Source organism: Peromyscus californicus, unplaced genomic scaffold, assembly GCF_007827085.1.
Source record: "Peromyscus californicus insignis strain IS unplaced genomic scaffold, ASM782708v3 Scaffold_11__1_contigs__length_118956290, whole genome shotgun sequence".
Taxonomy (NCBI): domain Eukaryota; kingdom Metazoa; phylum Chordata; class Mammalia; order Rodentia; family Cricetidae; genus Peromyscus; species Peromyscus californicus.
The window spans coordinates 74,976,405-74,996,823 of record NW_026294402.1 but is presented as its reverse complement, the minus strand read 5'-3'; the positions used below and the strand labels follow the sequence as shown (position 1 = coordinate 74,996,823).

The 20,419-nt window shown below is 37.6% G+C and overlaps 1 protein-coding gene across 1 annotated transcript in view; it reads right to left on the bottom strand.

The window, feature by feature from the left end:
* The window catches only part of Senp6 (SUMO specific peptidase 6), a gene marked incomplete at its 5' end in the record, with an annotated part of 78,980 nt that overhangs the window by 20,066 nt on the left and 38,495 nt on the right, over positions 1–20,419 (bottom strand). Inside the window, 8 exons of the mRNA XM_052730305.1 lie at positions 1,424–1,516; positions 4,880–4,999; positions 7,520–7,636; positions 7,719–7,828; positions 9,515–9,741; positions 11,529–11,723; positions 12,220–12,253; positions 14,689–14,856. Coding sequence (XP_052586265.1) covers positions 1,424–1,516; positions 4,880–4,999; positions 7,520–7,636; positions 7,719–7,828; positions 9,515–9,741; positions 11,529–11,723; positions 12,220–12,253; positions 14,689–14,856 — 1,064 coding nt within the window. The remainder of the gene's footprint in view (positions 1–1,423; positions 1,517–4,879; positions 5,000–7,519; positions 7,637–7,718; positions 7,829–9,514; positions 9,742–11,528; positions 11,724–12,219; positions 12,254–14,688; positions 14,857–20,419) is intronic.

Sequence of the window (20,419 nt, the reverse complement as noted above, 5' to 3'; positions counted from 1 at the left end):
TGACTCAGATAATATTTATTATTTATTTCTTACAAACAACGTTCCTCTTTTCTCCTAAGATGCTTGTGCTACTTTTTACGATAAATTCTAAGAAGCCTTAGTTTATGCAGAATAAATTTAAACTTGATTTTGAATTTTATTATGTTATGCATAGTAATACAGTCTTGTATAACTGATGCTTTGACCCTAAAGAGAGCTAAGGTCTCCTAATTAACATCACACAGACAGCGCGCGCGCACACACACACACACACACATACACACACAAATGGCACAGCAGTGCTGGGAATAGAACCGAGGGCCTTCCACAAACTAGCCAAGCAGCCTGCTACTGAGCTACACTTCTAGGCCCCAAAACATAGTGTTTATTATCTGTTTTAAGAGGGGATCTTAATATGTTGTCCAAATTAACTTCAAATTCTTGTGTTGAAGTGATCCTTGGGCCTTACTCTTCGAAGAAACCATGGCTACAGCCACACATGTCCAAAACATTTTAAAGGAAGGGTTCCCTCATATTACAAAGTGAATTTACTTTACAAAAAAGAATGAATAATTAGTACACAGTTGAAATTTACAATCTAGTGTGACACAGTAAGGCTTATTAGATATAAACGATCCTACGTAATACTAATTTCAGCCATAATTCTTTCAATTATAAAGAGATAAAAAAGGGGCAGAGTAAAGCATTTCTTGATGTGTCTAAGCAGAGTACAATACTAAGTCACAGTGCATGCCATAAAACAGCTCTTCCGCCGAATAGGAAGGGTACTTCTTCACTCATGCACACTTCTACCTCACTCTCCCCAGATCACAACAAATGACCATTCTTTCAAATGGGTTCTTTAAAGTAAAAGCAAACACAAAGAAACACAAACTCTCCAATCTTAATCACATGATAAAGCTGCACAATATATCATCTGAACATTTCTACTGAAGCAGTTAGACTGCTTCTAATAGCATGCTTTAGTTCGAGGAAATGGCATAAATTCATCCGCTTTTTCCTTTCCTATTAAATGTGAGTGAATTTTAAACGAAAGATTCAAATTCTTCAATGTGATCCAGTCATTTCTTCAAACAAGGTAATCTCCACAAACTATCTTATACCACACAAGCATCATTTTTAAAAATTACTTTCTTATACTTTGTCCAATAAAATAAAATTAGAAGAAGTTGTCCAATATGCTCTACAAAATTCTGTCAGGTATTTTTGTTTTCCCCAAGACAGTTTCTCTGTGTAGCCCTGGCTGTCCAAGAACTTGCTCTGTAGACCAGGCTGGCCTCAAACTCAGAGATCCACCTGCCTCTGGCTCCCGAGTGCTGGGATTAAAGGCATGTAGCTAAAATTCTGTATCTTATGAGCCAACAGAGAACTGTGTTTACTTTCATAAAATACGTATTTTTAATACATAAAGACTTTTACTCACGCTTCATTAAGGGGTACAAAAATAAAATCCTTCTCAAAAATATCTACATGCCGGGTCCAAGTTTTCACTCTCCCATGTCTTTTTTGTTGTATTCTGTAAGAAACAGATAATCACCTTCTAGAGTGTCATTACAGTTATGGCTTATGTATAGCGACTTACAAATTAGAACATCCAGCTGTAACACCTCACAGTTTCACTTGATGCTTTAACAAGTTGAGAAAAGAACCCAGTATCTTAAAACTTAAAAACCTATTTATTTTTATCTTATGTGTATGAGTGTTTTGACCATATGTATATGTATCGCATGTGTGCCTGGTGCGCACTGGATTCCCTAGGACTGGAGTAACAGATGGCCGTTAGCTGCCACTTGGTGCTGGGAACCAAACCCTAGCTCTCTGCATGAGCAGTAAGTGCCCCTAACTACTGAGCCATCATTCTGGCCCCATGAACAGAGTATTTTAAATGAAGCCAGATAGGGGAGGCATGAAACCTCATCACTGAATCTGCAGGTAAGGGGATTTAGTTCATTTTACAATATTTTGGGAATTTAAGTGCTTCTCCTGGATGAATTTCTTTCGTCTCTACCATTTCACTGGTGCAGTCAGTGCTGCTATTGGTAACTATACTGAGATACTTAACAGAGCATGACTTACTGGTAAATGAAAGTAAGGGAGCAAGTAAAACACGCACTGTTTGTCAAGACACAGAGCAGCACCATAAGTTATGGCCAATGTCAGAAATCTATCTCAAGTCTATGATATAAAATTAGGAACTTCATAAACAGTAGACAATGGAGTTTTATCTGACATAGCAGCCCCAACTCTTGAGCCTTTTGATTAAATCTAAGATTAAGACCTAAATGCCCTCACTATACAGAGATGACCTGTAAAGAACTTAGGTGTGACAGCAGAATAGAATCTCCTGAACTATTATGAGAACAATCATTCTAAGAGCTTAGCACAGCAATGATGGCTTCATAACCATCTAAGAAATACAAATAAGTCCTATTTGGGCACCACTGTTCTAGGCATTAAACCTACAACCTCTGAAGATAATCAAGGACATTGTTTTGAGAGAGTAGAAACAAATAAATGATGCTGCTCAGTAAAAGAAAAATGATTTTTAAAAGTTATCCCTTAAACTAGTGCAAGATTATTACGGCAGCTGAACATAAATCCATGAGAAAAACAACAAATCTGACCTGGTGTGCTTTTCCTGGTGGCACACTCAAGAAACAAGCAGGTGAATACAGAGATCTTTGAGGCTTTTGCTGGGCTTTGTTTTCAAATATCATGAGCCCTTCATCTTGCATTAATGAATTCAACAAGTTGAGGATAGAAAATACTTTTGAGGGAAAGTATACTCTTAAGACACATACACTTTTCCTTGTTATTACCCATTAAAAAACACAGCCTAAAAAATATTTACTGTGTTACACTCTAGTACAAGTATGCTAGAAATAAAGTATCTGAAAGAATATATGCAGGTCAAAAGCAAATACTGCAACATTTCATCTACAAGACATGTGCTGTGGGATGGTCTGTATGTCAAATGTGTTGCTGATTGGTCAATGAATAAATCACTGATTGGCAGTGGCCAGGCAGGAAGTATAGGCAGGACTAACAGAGAGGAAAATTGAGAGAACAGGAAGCTGGAGAGGGAGACACTGCCAGCCGCCATCAGGACAAGGAAGATGTAAAGTACCGGTAAGCCACAAGCCACGTGGCAAGGTATAGATTAATAGAAATGGATTAATTTAAGCTGTAAGAACAGTTAGCAAGAAGCCTGCCACGGCCATACAGTTTGTAACCAATATAAGTCTCTGTGTTTACTTGATCGGATTTGAGCGGCTTGGGACTGGCGGGTGAGAGAGATTTGTCCTGACTGTGGGCCAGGCAGGAAAACTCTAGCTACAAATGGCGCCCAACGTGGGGCAAGAGTTTCCACCTAAAACCTGAGAAAAAAGATTCTAAAACGGAGCTAAAAACAGCTTCCTAATTGTCTCTCTCAAATGAGCGGCAGCTGCCGGTTTGAGCTACTGGCGGGTTGCTGGCATGCGCGCTCGACCTGCAGTATGGCGGGAATGAGGCCTCTGCAAGTGGCACATTAAGCTACATTGTGGATTTAGCCTTTGCTAGTACAAAACAAAAAAAGAGGTTTCTGGGCTACACGCTGCTTGGATAAAAGCATAGACCCACGATAGCTCCCAGAGCTGGTGGTAAAGTACCACACCATGTTGGGAAGCTGCGGTGGGCGGAGCCAGCAGCCACAGCTGCTGCAGCTTAAAGCAATAGATTCACAATAAGACAGATTCAGATGTAATAGTTTAAAATGTATGTAAAATATACGTAGGCTTGAAAGAGACAAAAAAAGGTGATATATACAGTATAGAAACAAATACATGGTTTTAAAAAATAAAGTCTTTAAAGAGACAGTAAAATTAATATAAAAAATAAGCCACGTAGAGATGACTATTACACAGAGAGTCTGGATTGTGTTGTCTTTGGGATTCTTAACTACAGAGAGATGTTTGATTGTAAAGGAAGCTGAGTTAAACCAGTACGTATATTTTAAAGATACTTTAACTTCAAAATTTGGATGTAAGGATATGTTGCTTTAGAAAAGAGTCTCTTTTGTTTCCACAGAAAGCAAGAGGCTATGGATTTGTTCCAGAGTAAGATACATCAGGTTTGACCAGCCAAGACCCCCTGAAAGGTCTCCGATGACACCATGGCCCAGATGATCCAGCATCCAGAGCCGTTTCAAGACAAGTGGCTCAGATGATACAGCCTCACGGACTACTCCATGATCCTAAAATTTTCTTTGTTTCCCCAGAAGATACAGCACCCCCCTCCAACAGGAAGTAGTAAGAGAAGCTACGCCCAAATTCCCAAATATACCAAGCTGACTTTGGAGATGTGTAAAGGTTAAAACCTTCCTTTTTAAGAAAAGAAAAGGGGAGGTGCTGTGGGATGGTCTGTATGTCAAATGTGTTGCTGATTGGTCAATGAATAAATCACTGATTGGCAGTGGCCAGGCAGGAAGTATAGGCGGGACTAACAGAGAGGAAAATTGAGAGAACAGGAAGCTGGAGAGGGAGACACTGCCAGCCGCCATCAGGACAAGGAAGATGTAAAGTACCGGTAAGCCACAAGCCACGTGGCAAGGTATAGATTAATAGAAATGGATTAATTTAAGCTGTAAGAACAGTTAGCAAGAAGCCTGCCACGGCCATACAGTTTGTAACCAATATAAGTCTCTGTGTTTACTTGATCGGGTTTGAGCGGCTTGGGACTGGCGGGTGAGAGAGATTTGTCCTGACTGTGGGCCAGGCAGGAAAACTCTAGCTACAGACATGAACGTCTGTAAATGTGCTATCACATGTGAGACATGGCGAACTAATACCCACGGATTCTAAGGAATAACTACTGAATGAATTGTTAAGATCTGACTTACGATAGGTTAGTTGTCTCAGCATTTCTCCTCTCTCTCTGATTAAGGCGTTTATAGAAAAAAGAACTGAATATATGAATTCGGTCAGCATCTTCTTTCCTCAGTTTTTCAAGCACCAAGTATCTATTTGAAGCAAAAACAATTATCATATAATGGATCACAGTTCACTCAGTAGACAGTAGTCAAGCAGTGATATAATTTATTTGGCCACCATAATCCCTATCTCTAAGAAATGCAGTTTACTTCATGTACTAGATGCAATAATCACCAAAATACCTTTAGGCAATGAAAAGTATTTCATATATTTTTGTGTATTTGTGTGTGCCTGGGCCCCAGGGAGGCCAGAAGAGGGTACTGGATCTCTTGAAACTGGAGTCAAAGACAGCACTAAGCTACCCACATAGGTGCTAGAAAATGAACCTGGGCCATCTACAAAAACAGCAACTGCTAAGGCATCTTTCCAGCCTCTAAATCCACACCTTTAAAAGACATTAATTCTCCTGTATTCTCACATTCTATTATGGCCCTGACTAGTTGTCCAGCAAGTTCTGTGGATCTTGTCTCTGCTCACCCTCTATTGGTGCTTAGGTCCCAGGCAAGTGCAGGCAGCTGGGCTTTGAACACAAAGGCTGGGGATTCAAGCCGTTTTTCAAACAAGTAAAATAAGAAGTTGGAGAAACACCAGCAGTTAAAGGTTCTTTCTGCTCTTCCAGAGGACCCTAGTTCAGTTCCTAGCACCTACTTGGGCAGCTCACAACTCCCCTTAACTCCAGTTCCAGGGGATCTGACATTCTTCTGGTTTTGGTGGGTACTTTGCGCACATGCCTACACACACACACACACACACACACACACACGCGCGCGCGCAAATCTTAAAAAAATTGTAACGAAACCCCACAGAACAAGAAAAATTGCTGCCCTTTTATTTCACTTCTAAAAACATCATTAGAGATACTAATAAAAATTTTATAGCATGTATGTATTTTCCTAGACTTCCTTTATCAACTGCATACTTTTTACATCAGAGATTTATTTGTTATGGGATAATCTTTTTGTACACTGTGAAGATGGGTCCTGCCAAGGTACCTTCTGATTGGTTTAATAAAGAGCTGAATGGCCAAAAGCTAGGCAGGAAAGGATACAGAGGACTTCTGGGCAGAGATAGGAACTCTGGGAAGGATCAGAGAGGTAGAGATAAGCCAGTGAGACTCAGAGAAAACTGGACATACTGTATGGAGGAGAGGTAATGAGTCACATGGCAGAACATAGATTAATATAAATGGGTTAATTTAATTTTTAAGATCTAGCTGGGAACAAGCCTAAGCTAAGGCCCAGCTTTCATAATTAATAAGGAGTCTCCATGTCACTATTTGGGAGCTGGCAGTTCAAAGAAAGTCCAGCAACATTTATTATATAAAATTTAATTGGAAACTATAAATATGAGTCCTGAATAAAGTCAGGACTACAAACTAAATTTTTAGTATAATATAAAAACTTAAGATTTCAGTATGAAGCACAAACAATAACAAAAATATCAGGGGTCAGTTGGCAGATTGCTTGCTTAGCATGTATAAAGCCCTAGGTTTATTCTCCAAACCTCACATAAGCAAGTTTCAGCTCCTTGCTGGGTGTGGTAGTACACTCTTGTACCACCAGCAAGCAAGATCAGAAGTCCAAGGGTCATCCTCAGCTACACAGTCTAATAATAAATAACCCCAAAATATCAAATACCCACTTAAAGGGTTAAAAGTAAAAGGAAGAAATGCTTGCCAGGAAAGTGAAAAGAAACATCTCTTCTGTCAACAAAGCAGACTCAAGAACAGGAAGATTAGGGATAAGAAAAATATCACGTAGTGATAAAGATTAGTTCTACAAGATATAAAAGCATATTTTCCTACCAATAGAACTTCAAAATACAGGTGGCTTTAAAGATAGCGCAGCTGGAGATTTCAACAATCCTTTGTAATAATTTTATAGAATAATTAGGCATAAAATCTCTAAGGATTTTACATATGCTAACCAAGTGTTCCTATCCAAGCCAAGCTGACCTATAACTCCATCCAAAACATCATTAAAAATATGCTCTTCATGCTTATGTTTTGTGTGCATGTGAGTTCTGGCGCCAGTGGAGGCCGCAAGAGGGTATCAGACCCCTGCAGCTAGAGTTACATGTCTTTTGCCTTCCAAAGTATGAATGAATTCCACTACTAAGCTATTAAATCAATTTTGCAGGTTTCAACAGTCAGGTTTCAAAACACATTTTGAGTTATGAGATACACTGAAATAAACTAGAAAACAACATCCTGGATATAAGGAGGGTAAGTTCTATTTTGTTTCATATATGTGGGCCCTTTCATTACACATGGTAAGCTAGTATTTATGAAAACTGTGCTTGCTGGGTACAGTCCTTACTACCTCACATATATTACTACTTCATTCAAGTCTTACAACCCTTTATTCTCATTTTTAAAATGTGGAAACATAGGCACAGTAAAATACTTGAGTAGAGGATTACTCTTAAGCGTCAGAGTATATCGCAGTGATAAAAATTTCAATCGAATAGTCTGACTTTAGACTTTAGGATTTAAAAAGATATACAATGGCAGGATGTTTAAAAGTTTGCTAATAAGTTAGCTAACTTACTTCAAATAAAAGTCGATAATAACATCATTTAAAAACTCTCCTTCAGTTAGACAGTGCAGGTCCTCGTTAGTAACAGAGATGCCTCCCTTAGCTGGAGGTGGTGGATACACTATCAATCTATAACAAAGGAGGAAGAAAGCATTACTAAACACAGAAACAGACATTTCTAAGTATTGCATACAAAAAAGAATTTTCTCACTTTTCTACTGGGCCAATGAAGATGGTGTGGCTCTCTCCAGCTTCTTCCTCCTCATCAAAAAACTGCAATTCTTGTTTGCTTCTAAGTTGTATTTTAGATTCAAGGGGCATCTGGTAGAGAAAATAACCAATTTGTGAAGTTAATTGGGAATTTTTTTTTTTTTTTAAATAAAAAGAGCAAGGCAGAAAAGGTGTTCAATGGAAAATGGAAAAAGCACTCAGGAGACATGGGCAGGCTCACGACAGGCTTCAGACAGCCTCGTCTCCAAAGGGACTTTGAGGGCAGGCAGGGCTATACAGCAAGATCCTGCCTCTCAAAAAATAAAGAAATAAATAAAAATTATATTATATATATATAAAATATATTTTGTATGTATGTATAAAATCTATATAATATACACACACATACATATAAACATATATATGACTGAGAAGCAACAAAAAAAGCCAGGAATAGGGTGACTTTCACTTCCATACAAAATATAGTAATGGCTTTCCAGATCTTATTTCTACTATTCCTATTAAATCAGACTGGTAAGAGAAGACCCTCTAAAGTAAACAAACCCCAACGTTGTTTTTTTTCTGACAGCAGTGGAAACCTACCTTAGTTCAAAGGCTAGGCAGTCTGCAGGAAGTGGGGGCACAGGGACTGAGAACATACAGTTGTGAGCTTAAGAATTACTAGAGGGAACCCTGAGTCCATGCCACCTGCTTTGTGGTTTTTATCTCTGCAAAAGAGGCAGGATCTCTCCCTCTCTCCTTTCCTGCCTCCCACTACAAGTATGAGGTTAGTTAGTAAGACTGTGTCTTGTGGGTAGATATACAGTTCATTGGAGATGAAGAATAATGGCACAAGAGAGCAATAAAAAGAAGTTTGTCAGGCATGGTGGTGCACACCTTTAATCCTAGCCCTTGAAGTAAGAGTGGGAAGAAGGCAGATTACTGTGAGTTTGAGGCTAGCCTGGTCTATATAGTAAGTCTTAGGCTAGCCAGAGTTACAGAGTGAGAAAAAAACAAGTTTTCAGCTGGGTTTGGTGGGCATAGGTGTATCCCAGAACCTAAGACATACAAGCAGGCCAGCCAGTTTGTGGTCAGCTTATAAAGCCAAGACCCTGAAACAAATGAACGAACCCCATCAAATTATGCCTTGAATAGGCCACATTTCTAAGTTTGCAGCCAGGCTGAGAGATTTATTCCCAATAAACTAAGCAAACCTCGAAACTAATAGAATCCAACAGCTGTAGAAATGGGACAGTTCTACCATGGCTCACACAGCTTGAGACTTACCTAACTCTGAGGCATTTCTATATTACTGCATGCACTTTTTCTCGAAGTCAGAGTATATCCTTTACTTCCAATGTTGTCAATTACGTTAAAACAAGTGTGTGCTATGCACAGGGGACCTAACCCTCAGCTCTAGGACACACGGTAACAATCTATATGAATGAGCTGTGTCTGTATGTGTATGCTCAGAATGCAGTACAGAGAGAAAGACGGGAGAAAAAGGAACAGAACAGAGTGTGGAAAGGAACTAAAAAAGATCCCAAAACTTCTATCAAATACTGTTTTAAAACTTAAATATCTTTAATTTTAAAATGGATTTTTTGAAGTCTAACATTAAAATGAGCAATATTAAAACATTCCATTTTAAAATTACTCATTATTATTGAGGGTGTGGCTCAGCGGCGAGGTATCTGCCTAGAATATGTAAAGCCCTGGGTTTGATCCCCAGCATCACAAAAAACAAACAGAATTACCCATCATTAAAATGACTGTAAGATTTGTAAATATAATTACAGTTTTCACTTTGTTCTCTTTTTGCACACAATTTCCTTTGATGCTCTCTTCATAGCTTCTTGTACAGGCAACAAGTCTGCTATTGGCTTCTTCAAAAGGAATTTTCGCAAAAAAGTTGGAAACATTATTCTTTATACCAATGTCAGTAATGATACTTTCAAAGACCACATTTGCCTGAGGATCAAGGCCAGTCTGAAAAATTAAAATAATGTATTGTTCTTCTAAACCTGTAAAGAAATAAATATAACTATAAGGCTGAAAGAAAAAAATAAGTAATAAACAATTTTAGAGCATACCAACAAGTGATGGGTGTGGTGACTCGTGTCTGTAATTCCAGCACTTGAAAAGTGAAGGCAGGATTGCCCAGAGTTTGTGGAAAGCCTGGGCTACACAGCGAATACTGAAACAATCTCTCTCTCAAAAAAAGAAAGAAAAGAAAAAAGGCAAAGAGGGTGGAGGGTTGGGGAGATAATTCAGTCAGTAAAGTGCTTGCTACCCAAGCATGAGAAAGAACCTCAGTTTGATTCCCAGACCAACACAAAAAGCTGGGCGTGGAGGGACAGGCTTGTAATCCCAGTGGGGGAGACAGAAGCAGGCAGATCCATGGTTTGCATACCCACCAGTCTAGCTATATGATAAGTCTCAGGGCAGTGAAAGACAGTGTCTCAAAAGCTGGACAATACTTGAGGTTGACCTCGGGCTTCCATATCTGTGCTTGCACACACATGTGCATTTGCACATATATATAAGAAGAGTATCAACTAATTATTTCCTAGGTGATTACAGTTCTGGAATATATATCCATAACAGTGTTTAGTACATAGGGACACACACTAAATACTGGAAAATGAGGAGTGTTACCTAGAAATGTTAACTAAGTTACCAAAACAAAGGAACCAGATCTAGCAGTAGCACATTAACAGAGATATTAAAAAAAAAAAAAAAATGTAAGCAATCTGCTTCTTCTAAAACAGCAGCTCTCAACCTGTGGGTCATGATTCCCACAGTAGTTGCATATCAGATATCCTGCATATCAGATATTTACATTATGATTCCTAATAGTAGCAAAATTACAGTTATTAAGTAGTAATGAAATAATTTTATGGTTGGGGGTCACCACAACATGAAGAACTATATTAAAAGGTTACAGTGTCAGGAAGGTTGAGAACCCACAGTTCTAAAAGGATTAAAACTAATTCATAATCATAAATAAATATCAATTAGCATTTCTGCCAAGAATGATTAGGAAAATGCCAAGCACACAGTATTATCTCCAGATGAGACCTGCAAAGTTGGTGCTCACTGATGTGTCAGTTTTTACAGTTATATTAGCATTTACTGACTGCTAAGCTGAAGCTGCAATTAATGCTAAAATGTATTGAGTTTTTTAAATTTATTTTATAAATTGTGTGTACATGCCTTTCCCTTCATGTATGTCATGTAGGACTTATGTTTCTGGTGCTCAAAGAGGACATTACACCTCTTAGAACTGGAGTTACAGGTAACTGTGAGCTGCCATGTGGGTGCTTGGGAAACAAACCCATATCCTCTGCAGGAGCAGTAAGTGCTCTTGGCCACTGAACCATCTCTCCAGCCCAAAATGTACTTATACTGTGAATAGTTGTGTAAAGAACTGCATTTATTTAAAGGATAAAGACCTCTTCCAAGGACTTCAAAATGTCCTAGTTCCATCAGTTAACTGGTCACAGCAGTTAAATTCATTTTACTTAGCATTATGGACTTCAGATCTTTTGAGTTTTAACCCAATTTGTAAACTTTCTAAATGCTTTGGATAAATCCAAGTTTTATCTTCAACCCTTCAACTCTCTGTGGGCTTTTCCTCAGAGGCTGCTACACCCATTTCAGATGGTATCAAATGAAGTGATGACTGACCTGAAATCACTGCTTCAACTTCTCATGATGGACTGATAAAACCTTCCACTTTCTAAAACACTCCTATCCTGCTAACTCAGGAGACCTTCTATCTTAGCTGTAATTTGTCTATAAAACTTACTTGTTAACCTGTTCACTCCTTTACAATTATTCCAAACTTTATCTTCTTTATTCAACTGCAGCTGCATGCTCAGCTTTTGATAAACTGCTGGTATGGCTTGCAGAAACACTACTGGTAATTTCCGGACATTACACCATTCACATTTAGTTAGATCAGAGGTATTTAAAATAATCTCTACAGGATCACTTTCTGGTCCTAGAGGGAAATAACAAGAAAGGAAAAAGGAGTAAATGTTTAAGCTGGCATACCACAAACGGGAAATACAAGCTTAAAATTAATCATTTACTATACTCTATATATATTAAGGATTTCAAGCTGGGAACGGTGACACATGCCTTTAATCCTAGCACTCAAGAGGCAGAGACAGTGAGTTTGAGGCCAGCCTGATTTACAGAGCAAGTTCCAAGACAGCTAGTGCTGTTACACAGAGAAACCCTATCTTGAAAAACCAAAACCAAAACCAAAAACCAAAAACCAAACAAATAAACAAAAAAACCTTCATTTATAAAACATAATTTTTTTCCCAAATAAAAAGTGTTAGACTTTGTTACATTGCAGCATGAAATTACATAAACACCCAGGCCCTTTATAAGATGAACTAATTATTGAATTCTATGAATATTTATTACTATAAAAAATGGGTCAGTGTAGACAAAGCTTTAGTGCATGCACAGATAAAAGAATAGCTTACCATCTAGATGTATCTTGATTGACTCTAAAGAAAACTTTAAAAAAAGAAAAAGACAAATTAGTGTTGATGTTAGACTTATGGAGATTTTGTTCTGAATACTCTAAATGGCATATACGGTCCATAAGCATACAAAGGGCAGAAAAACTGAGTCAGATACCATGTGCTTAAATCTAAGATGAACTATCCACCCCTTAAAAAAAAAAAAAATCAGGCCGGGCAGTGGTGGCACTCACCTTTAATCCCAGCACTCGGGAGGCAGAGCCAGGCGGATCTCTGTGAGTTTAAGGCCAGCCTGGTCTACATAGTGAGATCTAGGACAGGCACCAAAACTACACAGAGAAACCCTGTCTCGAAAAAAAAAAAAAAAAAAAAAAAGATAAATAAATAAATAATTCAGATATTCTGAACATTTTAGAGAAGTTGACAGACAATAACAATAAAAACCTACCTGAACATTCCTTTCCTAGATTCATTAAGTTAATATTTTCACACATCTAACTACATTACCCTTTACAGGTTATCTTTTTACTTAAAAAAAGCCACAAAGCAGGCCACAGTCATTACTTCATCCTCAAATCCTTCAGCATGAATCTTCTCAGAACAAAAACATTTTAATACACAACTAAAGTATCAGCACATCTAACAAATCAAGACTAATCTCTTCAACATATGGTTTATGCTTAAATTTCCATAAATGCTCACAATTATCAACTGATCCTTGTTTTTACTTTCCCTCAGTCATTACTCTGTCAGTATTACATAGCATGTACCCACTGTGTCTACACTAGAAACTTGCCTCTCTATTCTTCATGACATGGCTTTTATGAAATCTAAGTTATACAAAACATGCAATCTCCTAGAGGGGTGTTTCTTTATCTCCAAATCCAGGCCACACATTTTCAGTACAAGTAGCACATGGGTGATGTGCTGAAACCCCACATTCTCCTCCTGAAGAGTCCAGCTGTCTCACTGGTAATGGCAAGCTTAGTCACCTGGCCTCAGCAGTACCTGCTAGGTACTGCTGTTTCCATGTTTGCCCACTTGCAATGATAATCTGAGCAAAGATACTTAAAGTGTATGGCTATCTTTTATCCAACGGTTTTAGCATCCATTGGCATTCCTTCCTTGAATCATTTATTGATGGTTATAAAATGGTTTAATTTTAGCCAGGTGGTAGTAGTGTATGACTTTAATTCCAGCACTCAGGAGGAAGGGGCAGGCGGATTTCTGAGTTCAAGGCCAGCCTGGTCTATAGAGTGAATTCCAGGACAGTCAGAGCAACACAGAGAAACCCTGTCTCGCGAAAAGACCGAAAAAAAGGTTTAATTTCAATGTAAAGAGCACTTAACATTAAGCCTAATTAATAAACCTGAATGAAGTTACTTTGCATGTTTAGAAATGTTAGAGAATCAAAAAGAGGCAAATATTTTGAATTGTATTGAAGGACAGATAACACATTAACAGTAGTAAACAGATACATGAAAAGTAAACACAGACCAAGTGTTCCTCATCCAAAATTCTAAAATGTTGAGGACCAGAAGGGGTTCAGATTTTGGAGACAGTCATGTGGAGTATTTACTTAGACTTTAGTGCTTAAATATCCCTAATTGGAAAATAAAGTAAAAAAACTCCCTTCTTCCAAAAAGCACTGAGGACTAAACAGAGAAGGATTAGAGCATGCTAAACTCGAGGTCTATCACTGAGCTCCACCCTACAACAAACTCAACTTTTTTCTTTTTTGGAAACTGAAGGATGTGCCTCTTACTATTTCATCCAAGCTGGCTTCTTCTGTTTGCTTGCTTGTAACTCTGCCACCATACTCAACTTCCTGGTGATCCTGATGCATCAGCCTCCAAAAATGGCTGGGAATATACATTAGCATATCTGGCTCAGAGAATATACCACCATATCCAGCAACACAAAACTTTTAAGTTATGGTCATCACTCAACATTTCAGACTTCAGAAAATTTTGAATTTTGGGACTAGGGGTATTTAACCCTGTATAGTAAAATACTAAATGACAGAACTTAAATGTATGTATGAGAGTCATATGCATCTCCTACAATAAATTGAACACTACTTTGAATTTACATTATATTAACATATATAGCAGTTGGTTGTTTTTTGGGTTTTTTTGTTTTTTGAGACAGGGTTTCTCTGTGTAGCTTTGGAGCCTTTCCTGGAACTCACTCTATAGCTCAGGCTGGCCTCAAACTCACAGAGATCCACCTGCCTCTGCCTCGCGGGTGCTGGGATTAAAGGTGTGCACAACCACTGCCTGGCTCACATATCCAGTGGTTTTAAATGGATTACTATTTATATAATCGTAAAGCAATCTGAAATCTTTAAATAATTTTGATATTCAATTAACTTCAAAAATGTAACGAACTTTAAATACTATTGATTAACTTTGTCAGAGGCATCTGAATCCTGTTATTAGTACAGTCACAGTTTAAGAAAGTACTTACAATTACAGGCTCTACCAACAGTCGGAATTGTGTTCCAACTCGTATACTCCGACAGTTTAAAATGACACTCTCAAAGTTTTGGCAGTGTGGCAGTGACAGAGTGTGAATTAAAGTTCCGTGAGTGTTTATTTTACGACGCTTTAGAGGTGTGCTGATGGGATTGCCCAGCTGAAAAGAAAAAGAAAATTTTACATACTAAGGTGCTGTAAGAAGGCTGCAAACCAAACACACATGCACTGACTACATGTCCTTCCTCAGTGTGAGAGGAAATAGAAATTTGGCTATAATATAAAGTAAATTCACAAGTTGTAAGTTGAAATTCAAGCACAGTGGTCAGGAATTAAACTCACAAATCACACTGGATATGTTCAAATCACAACCAAAATACCAACTAATGGTTTTGCAAAAATCAGTAACTTCCTTAAGCTTTAGTTTCCTAAAATGAAAAGCACTGAGGTCTAAGAATGCCTCTATTCAAAAGAGCAATGTCCCCAGAGCAGGTCAGAGGTAACTGATGCACAGAAAAGCTGCCTGGATGGATGCCAGTGATGAGTGACGGCGGTAAAACTTAAAAGCACTGTTTCTTTAGAGAGCAAGTAAGAGAATATTACTATTTAAAAGGATATTTTATATATTCACACAGACCAGTTACTTGACCTGGAACCACTGGTACAGCTCAGTAGGTAAAGGCACCTACTGTCAAGTCCGGAGACCTGAGTTCAAAGTGCCCCAACCTACACGGATGAAGGGAAGAAGCGACTCCACTAGCTGTCCTCTAACCCTCACATTTGTATTGTGGCGTGTGCACCCCCACATACTACATAAATAAATGCTCAAAAACACCTGAATAATCTATATTCACTAATGCAAACCAATCACAATATAAACATTTTATAATTTCAATTAAAATTAATTGTGTTTATAGAAATTACATATACCTTATCTGAATGTATGATATCAGAAGTGTTTCAGACTTTGGAATATTTTTGCATAGGTTTTACTAGCTGAACATCCATAATCTCAAAGTCTTAAATCCAAACCCACCTAACGAAGATTTGCTCTTTGGAGCACTTCAGACTATAAATTTTTCTGTAACCTGCAGTAACTATATTATCATCAAAGAATAAAACATGAAAAAAAAAAAACCACAAAGAATAAAACATGATCTGGATAGGGGGAAAAAAATCCAAACCAACCAAACAACAAAAGCTCTGTATCCTATACAGGACAGCCATTATCATTCTGAGATAATTCTAGCGCCTGCCACAGAACAGTACACACTTAAAGCAGGAAGTATACAAAGTCCCCCAAATACCACCCCAAGCTATCAGTGTAAGCAAATTCAGAGTTGCAGGATATGAAATAAATCAATAAAATCAACAGTGCTGCCATACACCTACAGTCAATTATCTGAAATAAAAAGTAAAAAAAAAATCAACAACTATAAGAAAATAAAACACCTAGGCATAAAATTAGGCAAAGAAGTTAATCATATCTATGATGAAGAAACTGAAGACATACAAACAGAGGAAAAGGCATCTCAGGTTCATGGAGAAGAATCAGTACTGTTAGAATACACACACCAACCAAAAGAGAGTTACAGAGTTAATGCAATCTCTAAGTACCAATACCACTTTTTGAAGAACTGGGAAAAAAAGACAAAAACAAAAACCTAAAACAAATCTTAACACTTTATATGCAACTATGCAATCACAAAGAAAAGAGAGAGAAAGAAAACCCTGAATACTACAGTCTTCTTGAGGAAGAACAAAGCTATCATCTGACTTCAAAATATACTCCCAAGCCATAGTAATAAAAATAGCATGGTAGTGAAATAAACACAGACCAACAGGCCAACCAATAGAACCAACCAATGGAACAGAATAAGAAACCTGGAAGTAAATTAAATTCATCATTCTACAGGCAAATCATTTTGTGTGTCTGTTTCTTCATTTTAACCAACGAGTACATATATGTATGTACACTATTGGAGGGGAGGAAGGGAAAGCTTGAGAGATGGTTTGGATTACTGTAGATGCTGGGAACTGAACTCTTGTCTGATCTTTAACAACAGAGCTATCATTTCAGCCCGTTTTGGTTTTTTGAGACTGGATCTTTGTGTCGACTTTGATGCCCTAATACTCAGGATCCTCTTGTCTCAACATCCCAAGTGCCCAGTTACAGGTAACATATTTTTGACGGAAGTGCTAGGAATATACACTAGAGGAAAGACAGTCTTTTCCCATAAATGATGCAGGGAAAATGAGGTATCAACAGGCACAAGAATGAAACAGGGCTCGAGAGATGGCTCATAGGTTAAGAACACTTGCAGTTCTTACAGAAGATCTAAGTTCAATTCCCAGCACCTACATGATGGCTCACAACCATCTATAACTCCAGTTCCAGTTCTAGCCTCTGTGGGAATCAGGCAGCCAGTGATGCACATATACACATGCAGGCAAAACCCCCATACACATAGAAAAATTAAAATATATTTTTAAATTAATAATGAAAAAGACTCCTATCTCTTGACTATATTAAAAAACAACTCTAAATGGATTAAAGATTTAATATACAATCTAAAAACTATGAAAATGTACAAACAAATACAGGGGAGATATTTCCAAATGATGGAAACTCAAAGGTCTTTTCATACAAGACAATGAAAAAACAAAATAACAAAAAACTAAAAGAAAGCCGGATATGAGAAAAAAATTGCAAACTATATACCCAAAAAGGGTTACTATCTAGACTACATAAGGAACTCAACAATGAAGACAGAAACAACTGAATTAGAAATTGGGCAAGCTCGCACTGAAGTTCATGCCTATGATTCCAGCACTGGGGAGATGGAGGCAGGAAGAACAGAAACTCAAAGTTATCCTTAGCTACATAGGAAGTTCAAGGCCAGCCTGGGCTAAATGAGATCCTATCTCATGAATAAATAAATAAATAAATGAATGAATAAAGACAGGCAGACAGACAGACAGACAGACACAACAGATTTAAATAGGCAGTTCACAAAATAAGGCACATAAATAGCTAACAGGTATAAGAAAAACATAATCAGCATCATTAATCACAAAGGAAATGCAAATCAATACCACAGCAAAGCATCTCCAGACAGCATGAGAAAGATGGCAAGGACGCACACAAAAAGGCACACTGTAAATTAGTACGGCCATTACGGAAACATGATGAACATTCTTCCAAAAATTAAAAAAAGAGAACTATCAATACTAATGCTACTATACAAAGTGTATGAACCCAGTGTGTCAAAAAGACATCTACACTGCCATGTTCATTACAGCACTCTTCACAACAGACAAGAGAAACACCTTATGTGCACAACTGATGAAGGAAATAAAGATAAAAATATGGCACACAGACATATCAAAATACTTATCAGACATATAAAAGCACAACCATCCTGTCATTTGCAACACCATGGATGAAACTAGAGACAATTACCTTAACTGAAGAACCTTGTGTAGCCTCAACACTTAGGAGGCTGAGGTAGAAGTACATCTGAGAACTTGAGGCCAGCCCAAGCTCCAAAGAGTTTAAGGTTAGACAGGGCTGGAAAGTGAGACTGTCAAACACCTGCCACCCCCGAAATCCTCCAAGAAAACACACACAACCACAGAGATACAGTTCTATACACTGATTTTTCAGGCTAAGAAACTGGTTATTATGACTTCCTAAATCATTAATAGGAACACATCAAAAACCTTTTTAAAAGGTCTTGGACATGTTTGTTTTGGCTTGGTTTGGTTTCTAAGCTTTACAATCATTTTTCAAATGAGAGCTATTCTGTTCACCAATGACAGATAATAAGTGCTGTTCCCAATAGAATTTAGAAAGATGGGAGTCTGAAAGATCCACACCCTGCCACAGAGCATCACATTTTAAAATGAGAAATAAAAGCCTTCTGGTCAGTGTTTCATCAAAAACCTGGATAACCCTATCACATGAAAGTCCAACTCACTTAACAGAACTCTTCTATGTTGCATGTACTTCCAGTGTGTCCTACAGCAAACTATCTCCAGTAAGCATTTCTGAAGAAGAGTGCAGTTATTCCTATGTGCAATTATTGCTCATCTACTCTCCAGCAAAGTTATACCAATTTTCATCCCTAACATCTCATCTTTCCAAATACCACTGGAGCACTACCACAGTTAGAAAACCTTCTGGCAATCAATACAGCTAGCAAGGAGCAATTCATTTCATACTCACTAACTGATTACCACCTTTCCTGAACTTTACTCATTTTTCAATGCTCACATGCATACACTTGTGCACCAGTGTGTAAGCACCCATATGTCAGCATGTGCCAGTGGCCACGGTCTCACTAAGCCATAGGGGCTAGTAAATCCAGGGATGTACCTGTGCCTGCGTCTCCAGTGTTAGATTATGATCCGCACTTGACTTTCTACATGAAGTGCTAGGTATCGAACTCAGGTCTTCAGGCTGTGTGGCAGGCATGTTAATAACAGCTATCTCCTCTCCTTAGTACTTCTTGACTTTAAGAAATTTTATATATATATATATATATATGAATTACAAATATATAAAAAATCAACTGACAGTATCAATTGATGATATTTTTCCTCACTTACGCTAACCTATCAAATCCTGATCATGTTTCATACACTGATCTGAATTTCTTTTTTAAAATGTACCTATACCTCTGCTATTTATTTTTGCTTGTATTGTTATGTTTAAAAGGCACTAAGATTATGTAAAAATACCAATCCATTTTTTAAAGTAATCTTTGAATTGCTTGTATTGTTTCTCATTTCTTAAGGTTCCAGTTTTTTTTTCTTAGTAAACCTATGTTACTCTGCTTAAACTTCTGCTTTAAAAAAATGTTCATTTTGTAAAACATGTTCACTTTATAAATTCATATATTCCTGTATCTCGTTATCCCCTCTAAAGAGCTCTATATATTGATTTAGCTGTAATTCTATCTTCAATTGGTTGTACTGGTCCAGCCTATTATTAAACCAGGATTCTTCAGCCATACTTGTATTAGTGGACAGTGATTTTTCTCATTACTAATGTTTTGATTTTTTTTAGAGACAGGGTCTCACTTTGTAGCCCAGGTTGACATAGAACTCACTCTACCCCAGAATAGTCTCAATCAAACGTGAAATGATCCTTCTGCCTCAGCTTACCAAGTGCTGGGATTGCAGGCATGAGGCACCATGCTCAGCAAACAATCTTGTTGTATAAATACTTCACACCTTGGGAAAGAGGGAAGAATTCCTTTGAGAAGAATTCTATGGGGTCAAATGATAAATATTTAAAATTTTAAGGTATGTTTTTTCTTTTTTCTCTTTTTACATAGCTTTCCTTTCTATTGCTAAAACAGAAAGTACTCTCCTATTCCCTTGAATTCTTATCAAGAACACATATTACTTTGTATTAATTTTAAGTCTACTTAGTTAAGTAATTAAATTTCATTTTCCCCAAGCAGTTCTTCCTTACTAATTTATACTTTTTAGGTGGTGGTTTATATCTGACAGCATGTCCAACTTATGTTCTGATGGCCACATGTAGGCAACAACAGCTATGAACACAATTGTAAACTTATTTAAAACACTGAGATTTAAACAAACAATAATAATTTGACTGTTCAAGTCTCCAGCATGAACTCTGTAGTTTATCTCAAAGACCATCACCTTATAGTGACCATCACCACCTTACAGTGACTATCACCTTACAAAAG